General features: G+C 47.3%; 1 protein-coding gene across 1 annotated transcript in view; it reads left to right on the top strand.

Annotated features, from left to right (window-relative positions):
* Positions 1-20,152, top strand: part of INTS4 (integrator complex subunit 4) — a 60,014-nt gene extending 39,862 nt beyond the window's left edge. Inside the window, exons 17-23 of the mRNA XM_054974628.1 lie at positions 5,388-5,468; positions 7,474-7,604; positions 9,623-9,682; positions 11,245-11,404; positions 15,817-15,960; positions 17,220-17,340; positions 19,907-20,152. Of these exons, the coding sequence (XP_054830603.1) occupies positions 5,388-5,468; positions 7,474-7,604; positions 9,623-9,682; positions 11,245-11,404; positions 15,817-15,960; positions 17,220-17,340; positions 19,907-20,100 (891 nt within the window). The 3' untranslated portion in view covers positions 20,101-20,152. The remainder of the gene's footprint in view (positions 1-5,387; positions 5,469-7,473; positions 7,605-9,622; positions 9,683-11,244; positions 11,405-15,816; positions 15,961-17,219; positions 17,341-19,906) is intronic.
* Positions 20,153-20,277: the final 125 nt, after the last annotated feature.

Genomic DNA, 20,277 nt, shown 5'->3' on the forward strand with positions numbered 1-20,277 from the left:
CCTTACCAACGTGCAGAGCCTTATCAGTGCCCGAGTCCTAGCCCACCATCTGACCCGTCGCCAGATGACATCATCATTGGGACTGGTCGTGTGTCACCCTCGGAGGACTACAGGCTCTATTCTGAGCAGATGGTCAGAATGGCCCGTTCTCTCGACATAGAGATATCTGCTGTGGATCCTAAGCCAAAGGACAAGATTCTACAGTATGTCCAGTCCGGCAACCCTCTGACTATTGCCTTCCCATTCACCGAGGGCTTGGAGGAGATCATTCACGACATCTGTGAGAAGCCGGCCTCTGTGTACCCGACGTCCCGCAAGCTGGAGGCCCTATACAAGACGCGGGATGACGGTTGTGCATATCTTTTTGCGCATCCGCCTCCTTCTTCCCTCATTACAGAGGAAATGCAGACCCGCCAACGCCAGGGGTCTTATGCGGTGCCCATTGACAAGGAGAGCAGGAAACTGGACTCCCTGGGCAAGAAATTATACTCCTCTGCTGCCCTGACGCTGAAAATCTCTAACTATTCAGCCATCATGGGGGCGTACCAGATATTCCTCTGGAACCGTATGGCGGCCTTCATGGAGAAACTGCCGGCAGACCAGAGGGTGTTGGCGAAGGTGATCCTCGATGAGGCCCTGCGGCTGTCTCAGCAACAAATAAACGCGGGCCGTGACACTGTTGATACCTCTGCGAGGGCGCTAGCTTCCTCCGTCGTCCTCCGCAGACACTCGTGGCTCCGCACGACTGCGTTGCCGGTCGAGACACGTAATAAAGTTGAGAATCTGCCCTTTGAGGGTCAATCCCTGTTCTCATCCGAGACGGATGACTACCTCTCCCAAAAACGCAAAGATCGGCTGACAGCCCATTCCTACGGCATCCTCCCAACCAGACCATCCACCGAAAATCGGTTCCAGTATCGCCCTTCACAGGGCTATCGTGGTCGGCAACAGCGATACCAGCCGTATCCCCGTTATGGGTCCTACAGGCAATTCCAGCAGCCTGCAAGTTCCTTTCAGCGCCGGAGACCTAGCTACCGCCCTCGTCGCGGTCCCCAAGCCCACGATGCCAAAGAGTCAGCAACGCAGCCAAAGCAGTTCTGACTAGAATTTGAACAGTCTGTCATGTTAGGGAACAGATTGGTTCAGTTTGCCTCTGCATGGGCAGAAATTACATCCGATAGTTGGGTTCTTAAAATCATTAATGTTGGATATAAAATTCAGTTTGATGTTTACCCAGTGTTGTCTCTTCCTGACCACTCATTACAATCCTCTTCTGATAACTTACAGGCTGAGGTTGTGGCACTGCTAGAGAAGGGGGCTGTGCGGGAGGTGCTCCCTCAGGACCCCCCCTTAGGCTTTTACTCCAGGATGTTCCTGGTAGACAAGAAAGATGGAGGGGTGCGACCCATCTTGGACCTGCGAGAACTGAATAAATTCGTTCTCGTCAAGAGGTTCAGGATGCTTACCTTGAACACGGTCCTCCAGTTAATGCCCGAGGACATGTGGTTCGCTGTCCTGGACCTCAAGGATGCATACTTTCATATTGCCATCCATCCTGATCATTGGAAGTACCTTAGGTTTCTTTGTAACAATAAGGCCTACCATTACCAGGTGCTTCCTTTTGGCCTCTCAACAGCCCCACGAGTTTTTTCCAAATGTATGGCTGTTGTAGTGGCTTATTTGAGGGAACAGGGTTGCACCATCTATCCCTACCTTGACGATTGGCTCTTAGCAGCTCCTTCTGCTAGTGCACTCCTGGCCCAGATCCATACTGTTATGTTCACCTGCTCCAAGTTAGGGCTTTTGGTTAATTTGCAAAAGTCTAACCTTACCCCGTCCAAGAGAATACTGTTTATCGGTATGGAATTGGATGGTGGCGTAAACAGAGGTTTTCTCCCCAGGGAGCGTGCGTTAAGAATTGGCAGGATGGTGAACCTTTTTTCCAAGTGCAGGTTCCAATCTGTGACTGCGATCCAGAGGCTCCTGGGCCTTATGGCCTCTTCTACAGCTGTCACCCCTATGGCCCGGTTGCACATGCGACCTCTCCAGCTGTGGTTCCTGTCGGTTCATGATTTTGAACACGAGTCCCAGAATAAACGTTATTCCATCCCCAGAGGGATTATCCGGGCCTTACGATGGTGGCTGGATGAGACTAACCTCCTTGGGGGTGTTGCGTTTGGGTCCATCCAGACCGAGATCACAATCTCGACTGATGCCTCCACAGTAGGATGGGGAGCCCAGTGTGGTGCCCTGAGGGCACATGGGATTTGGTCAGAGCAGGAAAGGAGAGATCATATTAACCTGCTAGAATTGAGAGCGGTCCGTTATGCCCTTATCGCATTCACAGACACGCTGCAGCGGAAAGCGGTTCAGGTGCTCACAGACAATTGCACCACGATGTTCTACCTGAACAAACAAGGGGGCACTACATCCAAGGCCCTCTGCGACGAGGCCGTTCGGATCTGGAACTGGGCCGTGGACAGAGGCGTGTTCCTTCGGGCGGTCCATATTCCCGGCACCACCAATGTCATCGCAGACAAACTGAGTCGGATGCGATTCGACAGCTACGAATGGACCGTAGCAGACAATTACCTGAACGCCATCTTTTTGGACTGGGGGTTCCCGGACGTAGACCTCTTTGCGGCAGAGGCCAACAAGAAGGCTCCGCAATTCTGTTCCAGGGGAGGGCTAGGTCACCGCTCCCTGGGGGACGCGTTCCAGATACGCTGGACAGGGCACCTGTTTTATGCCTTCCCTCCGTTCCCACTGCTGTCTCGGGTCGTCAGCAAAATCCAGAGGGATGGGCCGCACTTAATTCTGGTGGCCCCCTTCTGGCCCAGACAAGCATGGTTCCAACATGTCATGCAGCTTTCGCAGGGGTCATATTATCGGTTCCCACTGAACCCGGACCTTCTGTCCGACAAAGGGGTTTGGTATCACGACCTACCCAAACTCAACCTCACTGCTTGGCACATTCGGGGACGGAGGGGATGTCTGACAGGGTAGCTGAAATTTTGCTGAATGCCCGTAGGGACACCACTCGCAGGTCATACGCAGCTAAATGGAAGCGTTTTGAGGCCTGGGCTGCTGACACCGCAGTTAATGTTTGGGATTGCCAGTTGTCTTTTATTTTTGAGTTCCTCCTGTCCCTAAAGGATGGGGGACTCTCTAATTCCTCTATTAAAGTCTATTTGGCTGCCATTTCAGCCTTCCACCCTAAAATAGATGGGAAGACGGTGTTCTCCCACAGTTTGTCGAAGTCTTTTTTGAAAGGGTTGTATAATATGTTTCCGCAAGTCAAGGAAATTGTTCCCCAATGGTCACTGCAAGTAGTGCTGGCGGGGCTTATGAAATCACCCTTCGAACCACTGGCCACCTGTGATTTAAAATGGTTGTCCTGTAAAACGGCCTTCCTGATTGCCATTACATCTGCACGCAGGGTTAGCGAGTTGGCTGCTCTGAGGTGGGACCCTCCCTTTTTGAAGGTCCATCAGAATAAGGTGGTGCTGAGACCTGACCTTTGTTTTAGACCCAAAGTGTCCACTCAATTTCACACCTCACAGGACATTGTCCTACCTATCTTTTTTCCTGACCCTTCTGATAACTCTGAGAGGGCTTTACATTCCTTGGATGTGAGAAGGGCTATTTTATTTTACCTCCAACGTACATCACAGTTTAGGAGTGCCAAACAACTGTTTGTGTGCTATTATGGGCCCAGGAAGGGAAAGGCTGCTACAGCCCAGTCAATTTCCCGTTGGGTCACTCAAACTGTTAGAGCCTGCTACTCGCATGCTAAGTTACCTTGCCCCTTGGAAGTAAAAGCTCATTCCACCAGAGCGCAAGCTGCCTCTGCGGCCTTCCTTAGGGGCGTGCCCTTGCATGACATCTGCAGGGCTGCAACGTGGTCGTCTTCTGACACGTTCGCTAAACATTACGCACTAGATGTGTGGGAAAGGAAAGAGGCTGCTGTTGGTAATGCTGTGCTTCAGTCTCTTTTTCGGTGAGAACACATGCCCGCCTCCTGGGTAAGTGGCTTGTGAGTCTCCCATGTGGGGCTGCACAGAAGACGGACAGTGAAAACAGAGTTGCGCTTACCGTAACTACTGTTCATTGACGTCTTCTGTGCAGACACACAACCCTCCCTCCTACCCCGCTGTGTTCTTCCAGATAATGTGAAGGCATTCGGCGGCAAAGGAGAAACTGAGGGGAAAGGGGGCGACGTCGCCCAATGTCGCTCGGGCGGGAAACGGCCGCGCATGCGCATTGGGTCGGACGTGCGCCCCCTAGTGGACGTTTGCTAAAAAGAAAAATCCGGTCGGCAGGCCTGCGCAGGCGCAGTCCCCATGTGTGTCTGCACAGAAGACGTCAATGAACAGTAGTTACGGTAAGCGCAACTCTGTTTTCCTTGCCGTTGAAGAAAATGGTGTAGCTCAGGTTTCCAGAGAGCTCTGGATGGGCATCAGAGCCCTTCTGGGTGCTGAGTTGTGGCAAGGGTGGTTTTCTTTCTTTTTAGCTGAAATGTTTCTCCTGTGTAGGTTCACTTCTTCCCCACCCCTCCTGCAATTTCTCCAGATATTGAACTCAGCATTGTGCAATAGATGTACATCCTCCACTTAACTGCTTTATTCTGAACCTGAAATACAGAGCTCGGATCCCTTTGTAGCAAGGAGGAGAGTTACAGTTGTAAATAAGCCATTTTTTGGATCACCTTTGGAGAGTAAAATTTGGTTCTAGGTGATCAGACAGGATGAGTAGGGTGGTAAGCAGAGAGGGTGCATTGCTGAGGACCGTAAAGCAGAAAACGAATATAAGTGTTGGGCTGGGATGTTTCAGGACCTGGGAGAGCTCCCAGTGAGAGTAGTTGTTCTTAGGATAACTTGTCAGTTCAGCCCTCCTGATCCCCAAAGCAGGACTTGTTGATTGCCTGTCCAGTGAAGCGGCAAAGAATTTTAAAAAGGTGGCATTCTGGCTTGGAGCCATGACCTTCAATGCTATTCTTTGAAAGGTCTCTTTTGCCTCTCCCTAAGTTCAGAGTGTGGTAGTTCGTCCCCTTGGATAGGTCTGCGGGAAATGTTCTATCTCTTGTAAATTCAGGCAGATTATCTTGGCCTTAAGGACATCGTTTGGCGAAGCGGGGGGGTTGCACCATGTAGTGTCTTGCAAATCCTGCCTTGGCATTCCCAACCAAGTGTGCTTCAAATAGAGAGTCTTGAATCATCCTGGCAACTGGTTTGTGTAAAGCGTCACGTGACACTCCCCAACACAGCAGCGGAAGACAAAAGGGGCCCACCTTTTCTTTGCACCCTTTGCTCCCACGGGCCCAGCGGATGAATTCATTTCTGTTTTACCTGAACCGTGCTGCAAAGGTGTTGGGGCGTCTCTTGCAGGCTCTCCAGGAGAAGCTGTGGAACGTGGCCGCCCCGCTGTACTTGAAACAGAACGCTCTGGCTTCTGCTGCGGCAAAACAGGTAAGACAGTGAAGTGGGGTGGGGGACCAAGGCGGGTATTTTGGAGAGGCAGACCTCTCTTAGCTAGGCAGCTTTTCCTCCAGAACGTGCAGCTGGCCTGTGGATGTTCACAGAGCTCGAAGTTAAGAAGGAAGGAAGAAATAATTCTGGAGCATCCCATAAAGGAATTCCTAAGTGGAGGAAGGGAATATGGGGATTTCTGAGCTGGTATATTGAATGCGTCCTTATTCCCAGGGGATTCAGGCATGGCAGTGATGCTCTTCTCAGTGTCTCTTAGAAGCATGTGTCCTGGACACCCTATTCCTAGAGACCCCTGAAAATGCAATTGAAGCTTCCAAATAAATCAGATTGCAGTGGCTGTCCTAGGAGCCTGTAATGTGAGGGCCGCTGTTGCAGGTTTATTCTTCCAATGCTGAACTTGTGTTCCATCAGGAAGACTTGTGTATCCCTTTTGCCCCGCAGTGCAGAGACACAGGGTCAGGGCTTTGTGTGTGTGTGTGTGTGCGTGCTGTAATTCTGCAAGAGTTCAGAAAGCCAGCATAATTCACCTTGATAAGTCAGCTAGTGACAAACTCTTTAACAGTTGCAAAGATCCTGAGATGGCTTCTGTAGATCCATTCCAGTAATGGTGGTGCTTCCCGTGCATCAACGGAAGGCTTCTGGCATTGTCGGAAAGCACCACGGTCAATGGGAGAAAAGTATGTAGGAAACGGCGGGTTGTCAGAAGCCAGAGAGGTATCTGAATAATCTTTTTCCAATGGCTAAGAGGGTATGGGATCTGTAGGCTGTGTACTTCCTTCCCCTCCTCCCTGAATTTACAAAGCCCAAAATAAATTATGCAAAGCAACAGTCATGAATCATGTATCCAAGTTGGGGCATTGGGTTAGCCTGGGCACAAAATTTGGATTCTGTGTGTGCGCTCATGGAACACACACTTCTGCTGGACGTTACCTGAAATGGCTGCTTCTGAAAGCCCAAGGGTAAGATGCAGTGTGGTGTTGGTGGAAAGATGGCATCAAGTCACCACTGACTTAGGGCAGCCCTGTAGGCTTTTCAAAGAAGGGATGTTCAGAGGCGGGTTGGCATTGCCTGCCTCTACGTAGCAACCCTTGACTTTCTTGGTGATCTCCCATACAACTACCAACCAGGGCTGACCGCTTAGCTTCTGAGATCTGGCAAGATTGGACTAGCCTGGGCCATCCAGGTCTCCAAAGTACCCACTGTATTTTCGCCCCTACCTCTTTTTTGAACAATTCTCATGCCTAATCTCTTAAACTGCCGCTTGAATTTGTTTTATGGGAATGTTCTAAGAGCAGCAAACACCGGTAGCTTTTCTTTGCCAGCGGTGAGATTTCTGTGGCCTTTAATTATTTGTTTGTCCTATTGGCTTAAAAGGCAGGTGGGAGGACATGGGTGGGATCCTGTAGGTGTGTTCCATTAGAGGAGGTGCTTTTCTCCAGTTTGATTCCCCACTCCTCCACTTGAAGCCAGCTGGGTGACCTTTGGTCAGTCACAGCTCTCTCAGAGCTCTCTCAGCCCCATCCACCTCACAGGGTGTTTGTTGTGGGGATAATTATAACGTACTTTGTAAACCGCTCCAAGTGGGCATTAAGTCATCCTGAAGGGCGGTATATAAATTGAATGTTGTTCTTGTTGTTATTAAGAAACCTTCCCCTGACACAAGTCTCTCTTGCATCTTTTGGGAAAGCTCCACCCACTGGAGGAACGAGAGCTTCGGGTAGTGGAACGGACTAGAGTGACGCTCTGTCTCTGGATCCGAGTCCATGCATTTAAATCTTCTGATTTTTCCCCCCCAGAAGCTTTATATGTGCTGATGGAGCATTGCAGTGGCAGCTTGTTTTTGTGTGTCGGGCTAGTCACGTAAGGGTTGTTTTGGGGGGTTTTGCCATAAAGGATCTTTAAAAGGCCCTTTGGATTTTAAAACCCGACTCTTAGACCAGCGGCTCAGTCCTCCCGCCTTAAGAACGTGCTGCTTCTTGTCTAGATCATGGAAGAAACCTACAAGATGGAGTTCATGTACAGCGGCGTGGAGCACAGGCAGGTGGTCATCATCCACCACATGAGGCTGCAGGCGAAAGCACTGCAGCTGATCGTGACGGCACGGACTTCGAGAGGGTAAGGGTTACGCCTGGGCCCTGGGTGGCAGCTGGACTGGCAGGAAAGAGTAGATCAGTTAAAGGCTGCTGTGTATGAGGTCCGGAAAGCGCTTGTTTGCCCTGAGAAACCTCTAGCTTGGTGCCATCAGTGGAGCAGAAGTGGCGCGGGGATTGAAAAATAGAAACATAGAGCCGTAAGGGACTCCCCAAGGGTCATCTAGTCCAACCCTCTGCCCAACACAGGAAATTCGCAGCTATCCCCTCTCACCCCCACTCCGTGACTCCTGTTTTATGCCAGAGGAAGGGGAAAAAACCTCCAGGATCCCCAACCGATCTGACCCGGAGGAAAATTCCTTCCTGACCCCAAAGTGGCAATTGATATTACCCCAGGCCCATAAGACAGGGCCATTGCTATATTCAATTGTACTGTTGTATTATTTGTTATTGATTGTCTTGCCGCCATCAGGAAAAAGAGTGCTGCTATTTTTTTAATGATATTTTTGTACGATGCTTTTAAATGTTTTAATATGGAACGTTTTAAATGTTCTTAATGTTGTTATCCGCCCTGAGCCTGCTTGCGGGGAGGGCGGAATACAAATAAGATATAAATAAATAAATAATAAATAGAACAAGAGCCGAACACTGGCTCATCCCTTCCTGCCCTCCCTCTCCCGATTTGCGTACAGTCATATTGAGTCATAGAATCACTGCTGCTGTCAGGTGGCCCTCTAGCCCCTTTTGAAATACCTCCAATGAAGGAGGGCCCACCAGCTCCCAAAGAAGCCTGTTCCACTGAGGAACCGCTGACGGAGACCTCGGAGAGTCAGACGGTGCCGGGCTGGATGGAGTGTAAAGTCGTTTTCTTACGTTCAGTTCATTCTTCTCAAGCTACACATGGGTGTGCCAGGAGTAGAGGGCAAGAGCGGTTATGTTGCACGTGCACACACGACATCTGGAGGAACTGCAGTGATGAGGACGGATACGTTGGCAGCCCCCTGAAGCAGCCAGGGTTACGGAGGGGTGGGGACTAGGGGGACAAAATCCCAGAGGCCCTGGAGGTCTTTGGGGTGCGTGGATCTAGGCAGATCACATGAGAGTTGGTTTCCTATAATGCTTGGCTTGGGCGGCTGAGCCAGGGCCAGAGGGAATCGTCATCTGGGAACTCACCTGTGGTGGCCCTCAGAAACCCTTGAAATAACAGACAATCGAACAGGCTGGGAGGGAAAGACGCAGAGGACTTGGTGGACAAAAGTTTTATATAACGGAAAGCTTTTTTGTTTGCGTTTTATCTTTTAAGGCTGAGGTGCGGGTTCGCTTTATGATCTGTAAGAAAGTGGTCCTCATCATTTAAATTTATGTAGTGCCTTTCACGTTTTGCTTTTGCCACGCCAACCCTCACAACAGCCCTGAAAGGTAGGCTGGAGGCCACCTTGGACTTCTCTGCTCTGACCAATTGGCTCAGACCGTGCCACTTGCTAGCTTGAATTTTGATCCCAAATATCTGCCTGCATGACTACAATTTATTTATTTTATTTATTTCAAATTTCTATTCCGCCCTCCCCGCGAGTGGGCTCAGGGCAGATAACAACATATTAAAATACAAAATACAATAAAAACAACATATTAAAATACAATAAAATCCATACACCTTTAAAACAGGATGGTGGGCAGCCTTCACAGGGAGGGTTAAGATTTAATACACCCCTTTTTTCCAGGCAGGCGGAGGCCCAGCCTCAGTTATATGCCTGGCGGAACAACTCTGTCTTGTGGGCCCGGCGGAAGGATAGTAAATCCTTCCGGGCCCTGATCTCAGCAGGCAGAGCATTCCACCAGGTGAGAGCCAAGACTGAAAAGGCCCTGGCTCTAGTCGAGGCTAGGCGGGCCTCCTTGCGGCCAGGGACCACCAACAGCTGTTTGTCCGCTGATCCGAGTGTCCTCCAGGGAATATATGGGGAGAGACGGTCCCGTAGATGGAAGCAAATGGTCAACTTTTAAAAGGCGTTGCAAATATAATGGCGATTTTATCCTTGTTACCAGGGTAGAACCTCTTTTTGGAATGTGTGAGAAATTTTTACAAGAAGTGGACTCTTTCCAGAGGTATGCTTTTTCCCTTCAAACTCACTCAGGTTCTTTTGTTAAACGGATTGTCTTTTATTCATGCATGTATCCGCTTTTCTCTCCAGTGGGGACCCCAGATAGCTCACAACATCATTATCCCCTCCTCCATTTCAGCCTCACAACAACCCAGTGAAGTAGGGCAGACTGAGAGAGAGTGAGTGGCCCAAGGTCACCGAGTGATGGTGAATATTATCATTCGAAATACAGTTTGCTTTTTAAAATTTAAAAAGTGCAGGGTTTTCTTTATGGTGGTGGTTGTTCTTGGGTGTAGGTCTTCTTGTGAGTAGGCCCCCTGTTGCTGAGCCACAAACCCCTGGGGCCTGCTTGGTCAAGCAGGAGGCTGAGAGGCTTCCTTCTGGGCAAATGTGGTGACAGGCAGAGGCCCCCAGTTTGATTTGATCAAGCTATCCCCCCCCTTTGCCAATCCCAAATTTGCCTCTCCTATGTGCCATCAAGTTGCTGCTGACCTATGGCAACCCTATGGATGAAGGACCTCCAAAATGCAGATCTTGCAAATTGGAGGAGGTGGCTTCTTCTTTTGAGTCAAGCCATCTCATTTTAAGTCTTCCTCTTTGACTATACATAAACAGAGGGCAGCCAGCAGCAGGTCCCGGGGCAGGGAGGGATGGTTTATCAGTTAGTTTAATTTGTGTGAGTTTGATGCCGTTTGCAGAACCTAGCATGGGTTGATGCATAATTTTGTGCTGCGTACACAGTTGGTGGTCGCTTGCTCTTCTGCTTAAAAGTGCTGTCAACTAGTTCGAGGGCCGATTGACCCTTTAACTTACTGGGAGGGTTCTTGGTGGTCTGGTGCCCTGGAGAGATGTTCACAGCGCCCAGGGACAAGGACTTCTCTGTCTGTCTGGTGGTTGCTGCAGGAAGCAGGGAGAGGACACTGTGTAAGGGGCCCCAACAGCTGATCAGCAGTGTCTTGGAAGGCAGAGGTGAGGTAGACCTGCAGTTGTGGCTAGAATGGCTCTTGATCTTCTGCAGCGGCCGGAGATGGAGCCCTGAACCCCTTCCCTTCTTGAGCTGATGCCATTAGGTGTGTTGTAATGTGGTTGAAGAGGGTGGAGTCTGGTAAAAAAGGAAGGACTCAAAACCCTCCCCTATTGGGACAGCTCAGGAGTAAGCATTAGCCAAGTGGCCTGTTGTTGTCCAGGACTCAACCCAAAAGGCCCTGCACCTCTGGTAGCTCTGCAGAGACTGATTGGCTCGGTCTGCTCTAGGATAGTTTTAACATTCCCGTCCGGCTCTGTGCTAGATCTGTTTACAAACATGCTTGGGTTCTCTTTCTCGAGGAAAAGGGAGGCTGAACAGCAAATAGGTAATCTTCAAGCTTCTTCCTTGTTAGATAATTTTGACTTGTGACGCCGTCTTTAGTCGATTCATTGAAAGCTTTTTGTGCGTTTTGGTTGTTGCTGTTCTGAATTCACTCTGTCTTTTCCTTCACCTTTGGCGAAGGTGGGGAGCTCAGCACTGGCATGTTCGTGTGCGAAGCCTGATGCTCCTCCTTGTGGGGGTCTCTCACTGCTTCACAGGTGTTTTATTGCTGAGCTCCCTCATATGCAAGACAGTTTTGTGGACAAGCTCTTAGACCTGATGCCCCGGCTGGTCACCTCCAAATCTTCCGAGGTCGTCAAGATCCTTCAGACGGTGTTGCGGCAGAGTAGCTTCCTTCGCCTCCCACTCCCAGAGAAGGTTAGTACCTTATCCAAAACCACTTTATACCATTGGGCTGTTGAGGCTAGTTTTGTCTACTTTCACGTGTAGTGGGTCTTTGAGATCTCCGACACAGACTCTTTCTCACTGTTCCTTTCCCCTGAAACCTTTTGCGTGCAAAGAATGTACTGTATTGGTGACTCAGGCCTGGATCTTGATGTAGAAGGAACTAAGATCTGGATCAGGGAAAGATCTTCCATCCTGAACAATAACAACAACAACATTCAATTTATATACTGCCCTTCAGGACAACTTAATGCCGCTCAGAGAAGTTTACAAAGTATGTTATTATCCCCACAACAAAACGCCCTGTGAGGTGGGTGGGGCTGAGAGAGCTCCTAGAAGCTGCGACTGACCCAAGGTCATCCAGCTGGCTTCAAGTGGAGGAGTGAGGAATCAAACCCGGTTCGCCAGATTAGAGTCCCGCGCTCTTAACCACTACACCAAACTGGCCCTCCCCACTAGGGGTGTGCACCTGAAAAAGATTTGGGTTTCCCGAATCTTTTGGGATAACCCGAATCCCAAATCCCAAAGCGGCAAGTCGAGGGAACCCTCTTCTCCCCCCTCCCATCAGGTGAAAAAAGCGGTGGGACAGGAAGTTTGAAAGCAACACATTTCTTGCCGTTCGCGAGTGGCAAGAAAAGTGTTGATTTCTGGCTTCCCACCCTGACGCTTTCCGAAGTGATACAAATCGCTTCGGAAATCTTTGCTTTGGGATTCCCGAATCGGCTCAGCCATGCTGGGGCCAGTTCGGGAATCCTGAATCTTTCCAAGTCGGGCCCGAATTAGGTTAAAAACCCGAAATGCACATCCCTACTCCCCACTCCTTCCTAAGCCAGATGGAAGCCTGCATAAAAACCTTGTCAGTTCTTTCTGGGCATCTTGAGTCAAAAGTTGTGCTTTGCTCTGTGTCTGCAGGTCACAAATCATCTCTTCTGGCTCAACAACACAACAAGATACTGACTTCTTCCCACTGTGGGGCCAGACCTCTATCTCAGCCACAGTTACAGCATGGTGGGGGATTCAGTTTCTTTTTTTTTTAATATAATTTTTATTGGATGGGTTAACATACAATTAAGATTATAACAGTTACATTTTCCTTCGTTTCCCATGGTTATATGCTTCCCAACCCCTCCCCTCCCCCTTTTCTGCGTTGACTTCCAACAGCACTCCAACCCCCCGTTTTCTAATCTTATTTCTAAATCCTAGTTGTCACTTTTTTATTACTGGTAAAGATCTAAACTATATCTTATCTTATTTAATAACTTTCAAAAGACCATAATTGTCCTTTAACATCCCGTTTTTTCTCTAAATATATTCTCAATTTCCCCCAATCCTCAAAGTATCCCTTTGGATCTTGATCCCTCAGTATTCTTGTTAATTTGTCCATTTCCGCCATGTACAACAATTTTTGTGTCCATTCTTCAATTTCAGGTATTTCTTCTCTCTTCCAATATTGTGCATATAACGTTCTTGCCGCTGTTATCATATAATACAATAGTACTCTGTCTTTTCTATTAACGTCCTCTAAATGCAAGGATAATAATAACATTTCTGGATTCTTAACAACATTATATTGAAGTATTGAAGACATTTCAGCACATATTTTAGACCAAAAGTCTCTAGCCTTGCCACAAGTCCACCACATATGAAATAGAGAACCTTCATGCTCCTTACATTTCCAACACTTGTTAGATAGCTGTTTGTTCGCAATGGCTAACTTCTTCGGTGTTAAATACCATCTATATATCATTTTATAGCCATTTTCTTTAATACTGGAACAAGTTGAAATTTTTAATGTATTTTTCCACAATTGCTCCCAAGCTTCCATCATAATTTCATTATTACAATTTATCGCCCACTTTACCATTTGAACTTTCACTGTCTCATCTTCTATATACCATTTTAAGAACAATTTATACATTTTAGAAATTGCTTTGTTATCCCCCAGCAAAAGTTCTTCTAGCTCTGAATTTTTAGTTCTAAAACCTGTCCTCCTGTGGGGGATTCAGTTTCTATTATTATAAAAAATTTTTTGGTGAGTATACCATTCAAATTTAATACATACAATCACTTAATATCTAATTAACCCTATCCCCCACCCTTTTCCTCCCCCCTCCCTATCGACTTCCAACAGCTTTCCAACCCTTAACCCCTCTTATTACTTAATGAAATCCCTTACTCTAAGCACATTCTAATTTTTTTTCCAGATATTCTATCATATATATCAAATATACTATCAATATAGTATACATCTATCAGTTATACTATCAATATAGTATACATCTTATAACCCTCAGTATAACAGACCAGTATGATATAGTATAATATATAACAAAAATCTTAGTTTAAACATATTCTATTTCTTTTTTAAACATATATTCTATCAAATATACTACTATCAATATAATATGTATTATAAAACCCCTACTGTGTGCCATGCCACCAATGTGGCACAGCACACAACACCATATTACATAGTCATCATATAATATACAACCTGATCCACTAACATTATATATCATTTGTAGTATATATAGTATACCCTGTGGGGGATTCAGTTTCTGAGCAGCTTGGCCAAGGATGCTTTAGGCCTTCAGCAAACAGAAGTTGGCTGTTCTTATCTTAAATCCTGAGTTTCTACCTTTAAATTAATAATTGAAAAAGAGCGGAGTCCCTAACGAACAACTTAAGCTGTCAAAAAAAGATCAATGAAGTCTTTTTAATAACTTAGTTATTTGAGTCTGCTTTACCCAGCTGTTCCACAGGGTATTAAGAATGAGTTCAGTAAAAGAACAGAATCATTTTTTTTATTGGCTTGGGCAGAAATTTTGTTAAGTACAAACAACTTCTGGTTTTCATTGCTAAAAAAATGTACCTGTAGTGGAAGGAAATCTTCTCTTATCCCCAAAGTAGTTTATGATGAAAAGCTTTATGTTTTGCTCCATTAACCTTTATTGCAGTGGGGATAAGGGTCTTTAGGGGAGGGGCTTCGAAAGAGACTGTTCTAAATGGAATTTTGTGCATGGTTAAATTGACGTGATTCAAACATACAGTTTGGCTTGAAATTTCATTATGGCACTACAAGCTACTCTGAAGGGCTAGTGAAAAGCGAAGTTCATCCTTTTACTTGCAAAAGTCAATCAAGAGAAGTACTTTCATCTGTATTACAGTTCTAATATGTTACGATCATGTATTATATTTTATGGATTCTTCTTCTGACAAAAAGCCCAGAGGCCTGATCTAGACATGAGGAGGTGGAATCCTGAGATGGTAGAATGGGTTGTTCCTCATCAGACTGCAAGTGGGAGGTGGGTGGGTCCCATTTCAGGGCTCCTTCATGCAAAACTTGCCACTAATTTTAAAAAAATGTAGTACATTGCGGTGAAAAGTTTAAAATGTAACCTGTCATGTGCTGCTTTCCCTCCTGCTAGCTTTCCGTATATTGGAAATTACTCATGTAGGGGAACGTTGAAAAATGTCACTTCTAGAGATGGATATGAACCGAAATATGAACCAAAGTTTGTTACGAACCGGACCGGTTTGTGATTCGCAAACCAGTGGTTCGTCAGAGCTTATTTCTGACGCCCCAAACTTTAGGCCGTCGTTTGGTTCATTTTTCAGTTTGTCACTGCAGACAGCCTGGCACCAATCAATCAGTTCCCTAGGCAACGAGGGGGATGGGCTTTCTGCAGACCTTCTGCTGCCCTGGAAATGACATTTTCACAAACCAAACCGGTTCACGAACCGGGGCAAGTTCATGAAAGTTCGTGTTCTGTGAAACGCAACAAACCATGAACTGCACAGTTCAGTATTTTCCCAGTTCATGCCCGTCTCTAGTCACTTCTCCTGAGCTGTCTTAAGTGGTCCATTACTCTCGGTCGTCACAACTGTACATTTCTGCTTCAGTTTGGTGTAGTGGTTAAGAGTGCAGGACTCTTAATGTGGAGAACCAGGTTTGATTCCCCACTCCTCCACTTGATGCCAGCTGGGTGACCTTGGGTCAGTCACAGCTCTCTCAGAGCTCTCTCAGCCCCATCCACCTCACAGGGTGTTTTGTTGTGGGGATAATAGTGACATACTTTGTAAACCGCTCTGAGTGGCCATTAAGTTGTCCTGAAGGGCGGTATATAAATCAAATGTTGTTGTTGCTATTTTGCATAGACCAATCCTGAGAAGCCCTTTGTTCCATAACAAATAATCACTAGTATCCTGTGGCGTTTGTGTGTTATGGTACTACTTGCAGTAGAAGGATCAGCCCTTCTCCTTTTGGTTAGAGCTTCTGCTGAGATTTCTGCTTGTTTAACAGAAACATTTAACAAAAAACATAATTTCAGAAAGACCATCGGCTTTGCCTCAGGGTGATGGCTGTCATATTCTTCTTTCTGCAGATCCATCGAGCAACAGCCACCATTATTGAACCAGCGGGAGAGTCGGACAACCCACTGCGATTCACATCGGGGCTGGTCGTCGCTTTGGATGTTGACGCGACTCTAGAACACGTACAGGACCCTCAGACCACAGTTAAAGTTCAGGTAATGGTGCAAAGAACGTAAGGATAAGCTTGCCCAAGAGACGTCAAGTCCACCCTCCTAACATTTAGTCTCCAGCAGTCCATTCGTTCTGGGCGAACATGAAGGTGAACATGAAGTAAAGCGAATATGAAGGTGACAGCCTGATGAAAGATGTACCTTTTCCCTGTTTCTCCTCTCCCAACAACTGGTATTAAACTGTCTCTGAACATGGAGGTTCCATTTTGATAGGCCTGTCAATGGCTGTCTTCCCTGATACAGGCCCTTAAACTAGAGGCCAGGGGTTCGTGCAATGATTGCGAAATACGTTCGTTCAATATTTGTGTAATATGTCAGTGCTGCTCGACTGATCCAACCTGGCCACCAAAGCTGAGTTTTCTTAAAACTACTGCCTTTCTTTCTGGTCCCCCTTTACAGAATGCTAAGTCAAGCCTATTGAATTAAAGATGAATTTCACAGGCCTTTTGTGAATTTGCTGCGTAGATTTTCCAATGAATTAAAAAAGAGTAGCTTTCTGTTTGTGAAATTAGTTGTGTAAAATGGATTGTTGATAATTTTGAGGGGGGCAGGTTGTCCCAAGATCAACTGTCTGTTTTGTTTTTAAATCTGGATTTGCCAAAAATATGCTAACTGCCTTGGCCTGAAAAGGTGGGTGGACTAGAAGTTGGCATTTTTAGTATATCGGCTTCTAGTCAGTGTAGGTAATTGAGGGTGGTGGAGAGTGCCCTCAAGTCAGAGTTGACTTATGGTGACCCCTGGTGGGGTTTCCAAGGCAAGAGACAGAGGTGGTTTGCCATTGCCTGCCTCTACAACCCTGGTTTTCCTTGGAAGTCTCCCATCCAATTACTAACCAAGGCTGACCCTGCTTAGCTTCTGAGATCTGAACGGATCAGGCTTATCTGGGCTATTCAGGTCAGGGTTACGTAGATAATTATCTTGTGTCAATGACAGGGACAAGAACTGGGAGCGACTGGGACTAAAACCAACACAGAGTGGACCCCTTGGTCTATGTTCTGCTGTCCTTGTAGACTCTTGAGGATCCCAAAAGAAGGCTGACAGTTATATTATGCATAACTCTACCCATTTGTGGAGCCCATTGGTTCCCCCTGGCTGGCTATAAATTCTTCTGAACCCTTTTCTTCTCTTCCCCCTAACGCCAAGTTCTGGCCCCATTCTCCTGGGTCTTTTGTCTTCTGCAACCTTAATTCTTGGATGCTCAGCAGTTGCACTGCTGGACTACTTTTTCTTCCCTTCCCTTCTAGGTATTATATCCTGATGGGCAAGCCCAAGTGATCCACCCTAAGCCTGCCGACTTTCGAAATCCTGGACCAGGAAGGCACCGATTAATTACTCAGGTGTACCTCTCGCATACTGCCTGGACAGGTAAAGGAGACTCTTTCTCTCTGTTCAATATGTCTCTTGTCCTGTATAGGGAAGTTATCACAGTGTAGGTTTCACCTGAGTAATAACCAGAGCCTTGGATATTCTCTGGCTTTACTCTGTAGTGGGAAGAACAAGATGAAAATTCAACAAGACCTGAATACTCTGGAGAAGTGGGCAGCCGTGAATAGGATGCAATTCAACAGAGACAAGTGCACAGTATTACATCTGGGCCACAAAAATGGGAAGCACAAATACTGGATGGGGGATACACTTCTGGGCAGTAGTATATGTGAAAGGGATCTTGGGGTAAGAGTGGACTGTAAACTGAATATGAGCAGTCAGTGTGATGCAGTGGCAAAAAAGGCAAACTCAGTCTTGGGTTGTATCAAAGGGGCCATTGCATCGAAATCGCGGGAGGTCATAGCTCCTCTCTATACTGCCCTGGTCAGGCTACACCTAGAGTATTGTGTGCAGTTCTGGAGGCCTCACTTCAAAAAGGATGTGGACAAAATTGAGAGGGTGCAGAGGAGAGCGACGAGGATGATCAGGGGTCTGGAGACTGAGCCCTACGAGGAAAGGCTGAGGGCCTTGGGAATGTTTAGTTTGGAGAAGAGGAGATTGAAGGGGGACATGATTGCTCTCTTTAAGTATTTGAAAGGCTGTCATTTGGAGGAGGGCAAAGTTGGCAGCAGAGGGCAGGACCCGAAGCAATGGGCTTAAATTACATGCACAAAGGTACCGGCTGGATATTAGCAAGAATTTTTTCACGGTCCGAGTAGTTCAAAAGTGGAATCACCACCGCCTAGGGAGGTGGTGAGCTCCCCCTCACTGACAGTTTTCAAGAAGAGGCTGGATGAATATTGGTCAGAGATGCTTTAGGCTGATCCTGCACTGGGCAGGGGGTTGGACTAGATGGTCTGTATGGCCCCTTCCAACTCTATGATTCTGTGATTCTACGACAGCACCAGCCAGCATAGTAAGCATTGCTCAGAAGCCAAAGAAAGAAGAAAAAGATCCCTTGCACACCTGCCAGTCTCCTAGAGAGTACCATGCATTAAATGCTGGAGAGAGATCTTGACAGGTTTTAGGTTATGAGCTGTTTCTCGTGGGCCCAGTGATTAAATTAGAACACATGTAAAAAAAGAAGACTACCTGAACCACGACACTGGTTCATTGTATGATTTGCTCCTGTACTGTTTGCTCCCCCCCCTCCCCATTGCCTCGTAATAGACCTTGCCAAATAAACATTGACGATCATTCTTTAAGAGCAAGATTCGGGTCCAGTAACACCTTAAAGACCAACTAGATTTCCAGATACGAGATTTCAAGATTCAGAGCTCCCTTCATTCTTTAAAAATTTCTGATTCTAGAGGGGAAGCTTTGCCGCAAAACCCTTGGAAGCTTAGGCCTGGGGGAGGGGAGGGGCAAAGATGTGGAAGTTTTGTTCTGTTCGATAAAACTTGATGCAGCCCAACAACTTTTATTTTATTTATTTGTGATTTTTTTATGCGGCCTCTTCTAGGGAACCCGCTGAGACAGCTTATAAAACAGTATAATAAAACCCGGCATTTAAAAAAAAAACAGTGAGAGATTTCTTTTAAAAACTTGCAGGGAGCGGCTGATTACGCCAACGGGAAGAGGGGTCCTGTTCTCGTTGGGGTGTTGACTCTCCTCTTCTTCCGCAACTGTCCCGAGGGACTCTTATTCCTGCCTGCTAGAGCTGAGCCTGGCATTCAGAGAGGCTCTGGCACGGTCCCTTGGCACAGATGAAAGGAAGAACGGGGGGTGGGGGGGGAGTCAAAGGAGCAGGTAGCATTTGGGTCTTGCAAAAGGAAGCACGCCAGCTGCCCGCTCTCATCCGAGTAACAGAGCCAGTCTCTAAGCCTTGAACTTTGTTTTCACTTCCGTAGCTGCCTCTTTGAACCCTGGCTTATGCCACATAAACGAGTGTGGTGTAGCGGAGAGTGCGGGACTAGGACCCGGGAGGCCCAGATTTGAATCTCTGCTCGGCCATGGAGCTCACTGGGTCACCTTAGCCTAGTTTCGCTCTCTCGTAGAGTGCCTCACAGGTTGGTGGTGGAAAGGAGGACCACGTTTTCCGCCTGGAGCTTCTGGGATGAAGAGTGGGCGGAAGATGTGTTAGGTTGTCTCTAGGTCCTCATAGGGTACTTTTTAAATTTAAAAGGACAATGCAGGCTAAACAGCTTCTTAGATTTCGGTGAATGTCCAGTGCAGTCGACCGTGTGAATGAACCAGGGAAGGGTTAGCGTTTTGACATTTGCTGGCACTCAGAGACCAATGCCCTTCCAAACTGCTGTGGAAATGCTTTCCCCTCCCTCCCCGATGGCACTTCCTCTCCTTTTGCCAAACCAGCCTCAGCCTGGCTTGCCCTTTTCAGTCTGGAGCGATGCGGTGGGATGAACACTGGCAAAGTTCAGACCCATCCAACCGGTCGGTGACAAAGTTAGTTCCGGAAGGAAGGGCCGAGCTGTTGGTTTCTCTCCCACGAACAAAAGGCTCTGAGGCAAAGATGACTGTTTTCGTTTTGTCTCTTCTCCCCACGCAGAGCCGTGTCAGATCGAAGTGCGGCTGCTCTTGGCGTACAGTTCTGATAGAAACAAAACTCCCGCGAGACTCTCACGCAGCACCTGGGGAGACGGCACGGAGCTGCTCCCGCCGTCCGAGAACGGCATCGAAGGGACTATTCCGTTCAGCAAGCCCGTCAAAGTGTACATCATGCCGAAGCCAGCCAGACGGTGAAAGCGCATCTTGAAAGAACCTTTTTTTAATAAAATAAAGATTGATGAGCTTACCTGGAAGGATGGAAACTGTTTGGACTTTCAGGTCATGTGCACATTGCAGATAAGTCAGGCAAAAACATTTCCCCCAATTTTAAAAAGAGTATTTTTCTCTAGACCGATTTAGACATGATTACTT

Source organism: Eublepharis macularius, chromosome 3, assembly GCF_028583425.1.
Source record: "Eublepharis macularius isolate TG4126 chromosome 3, MPM_Emac_v1.0, whole genome shotgun sequence".
NCBI classification, from domain to species: Eukaryota; Metazoa; Chordata; class Lepidosauria; order Squamata; family Eublepharidae; genus Eublepharis; species Eublepharis macularius.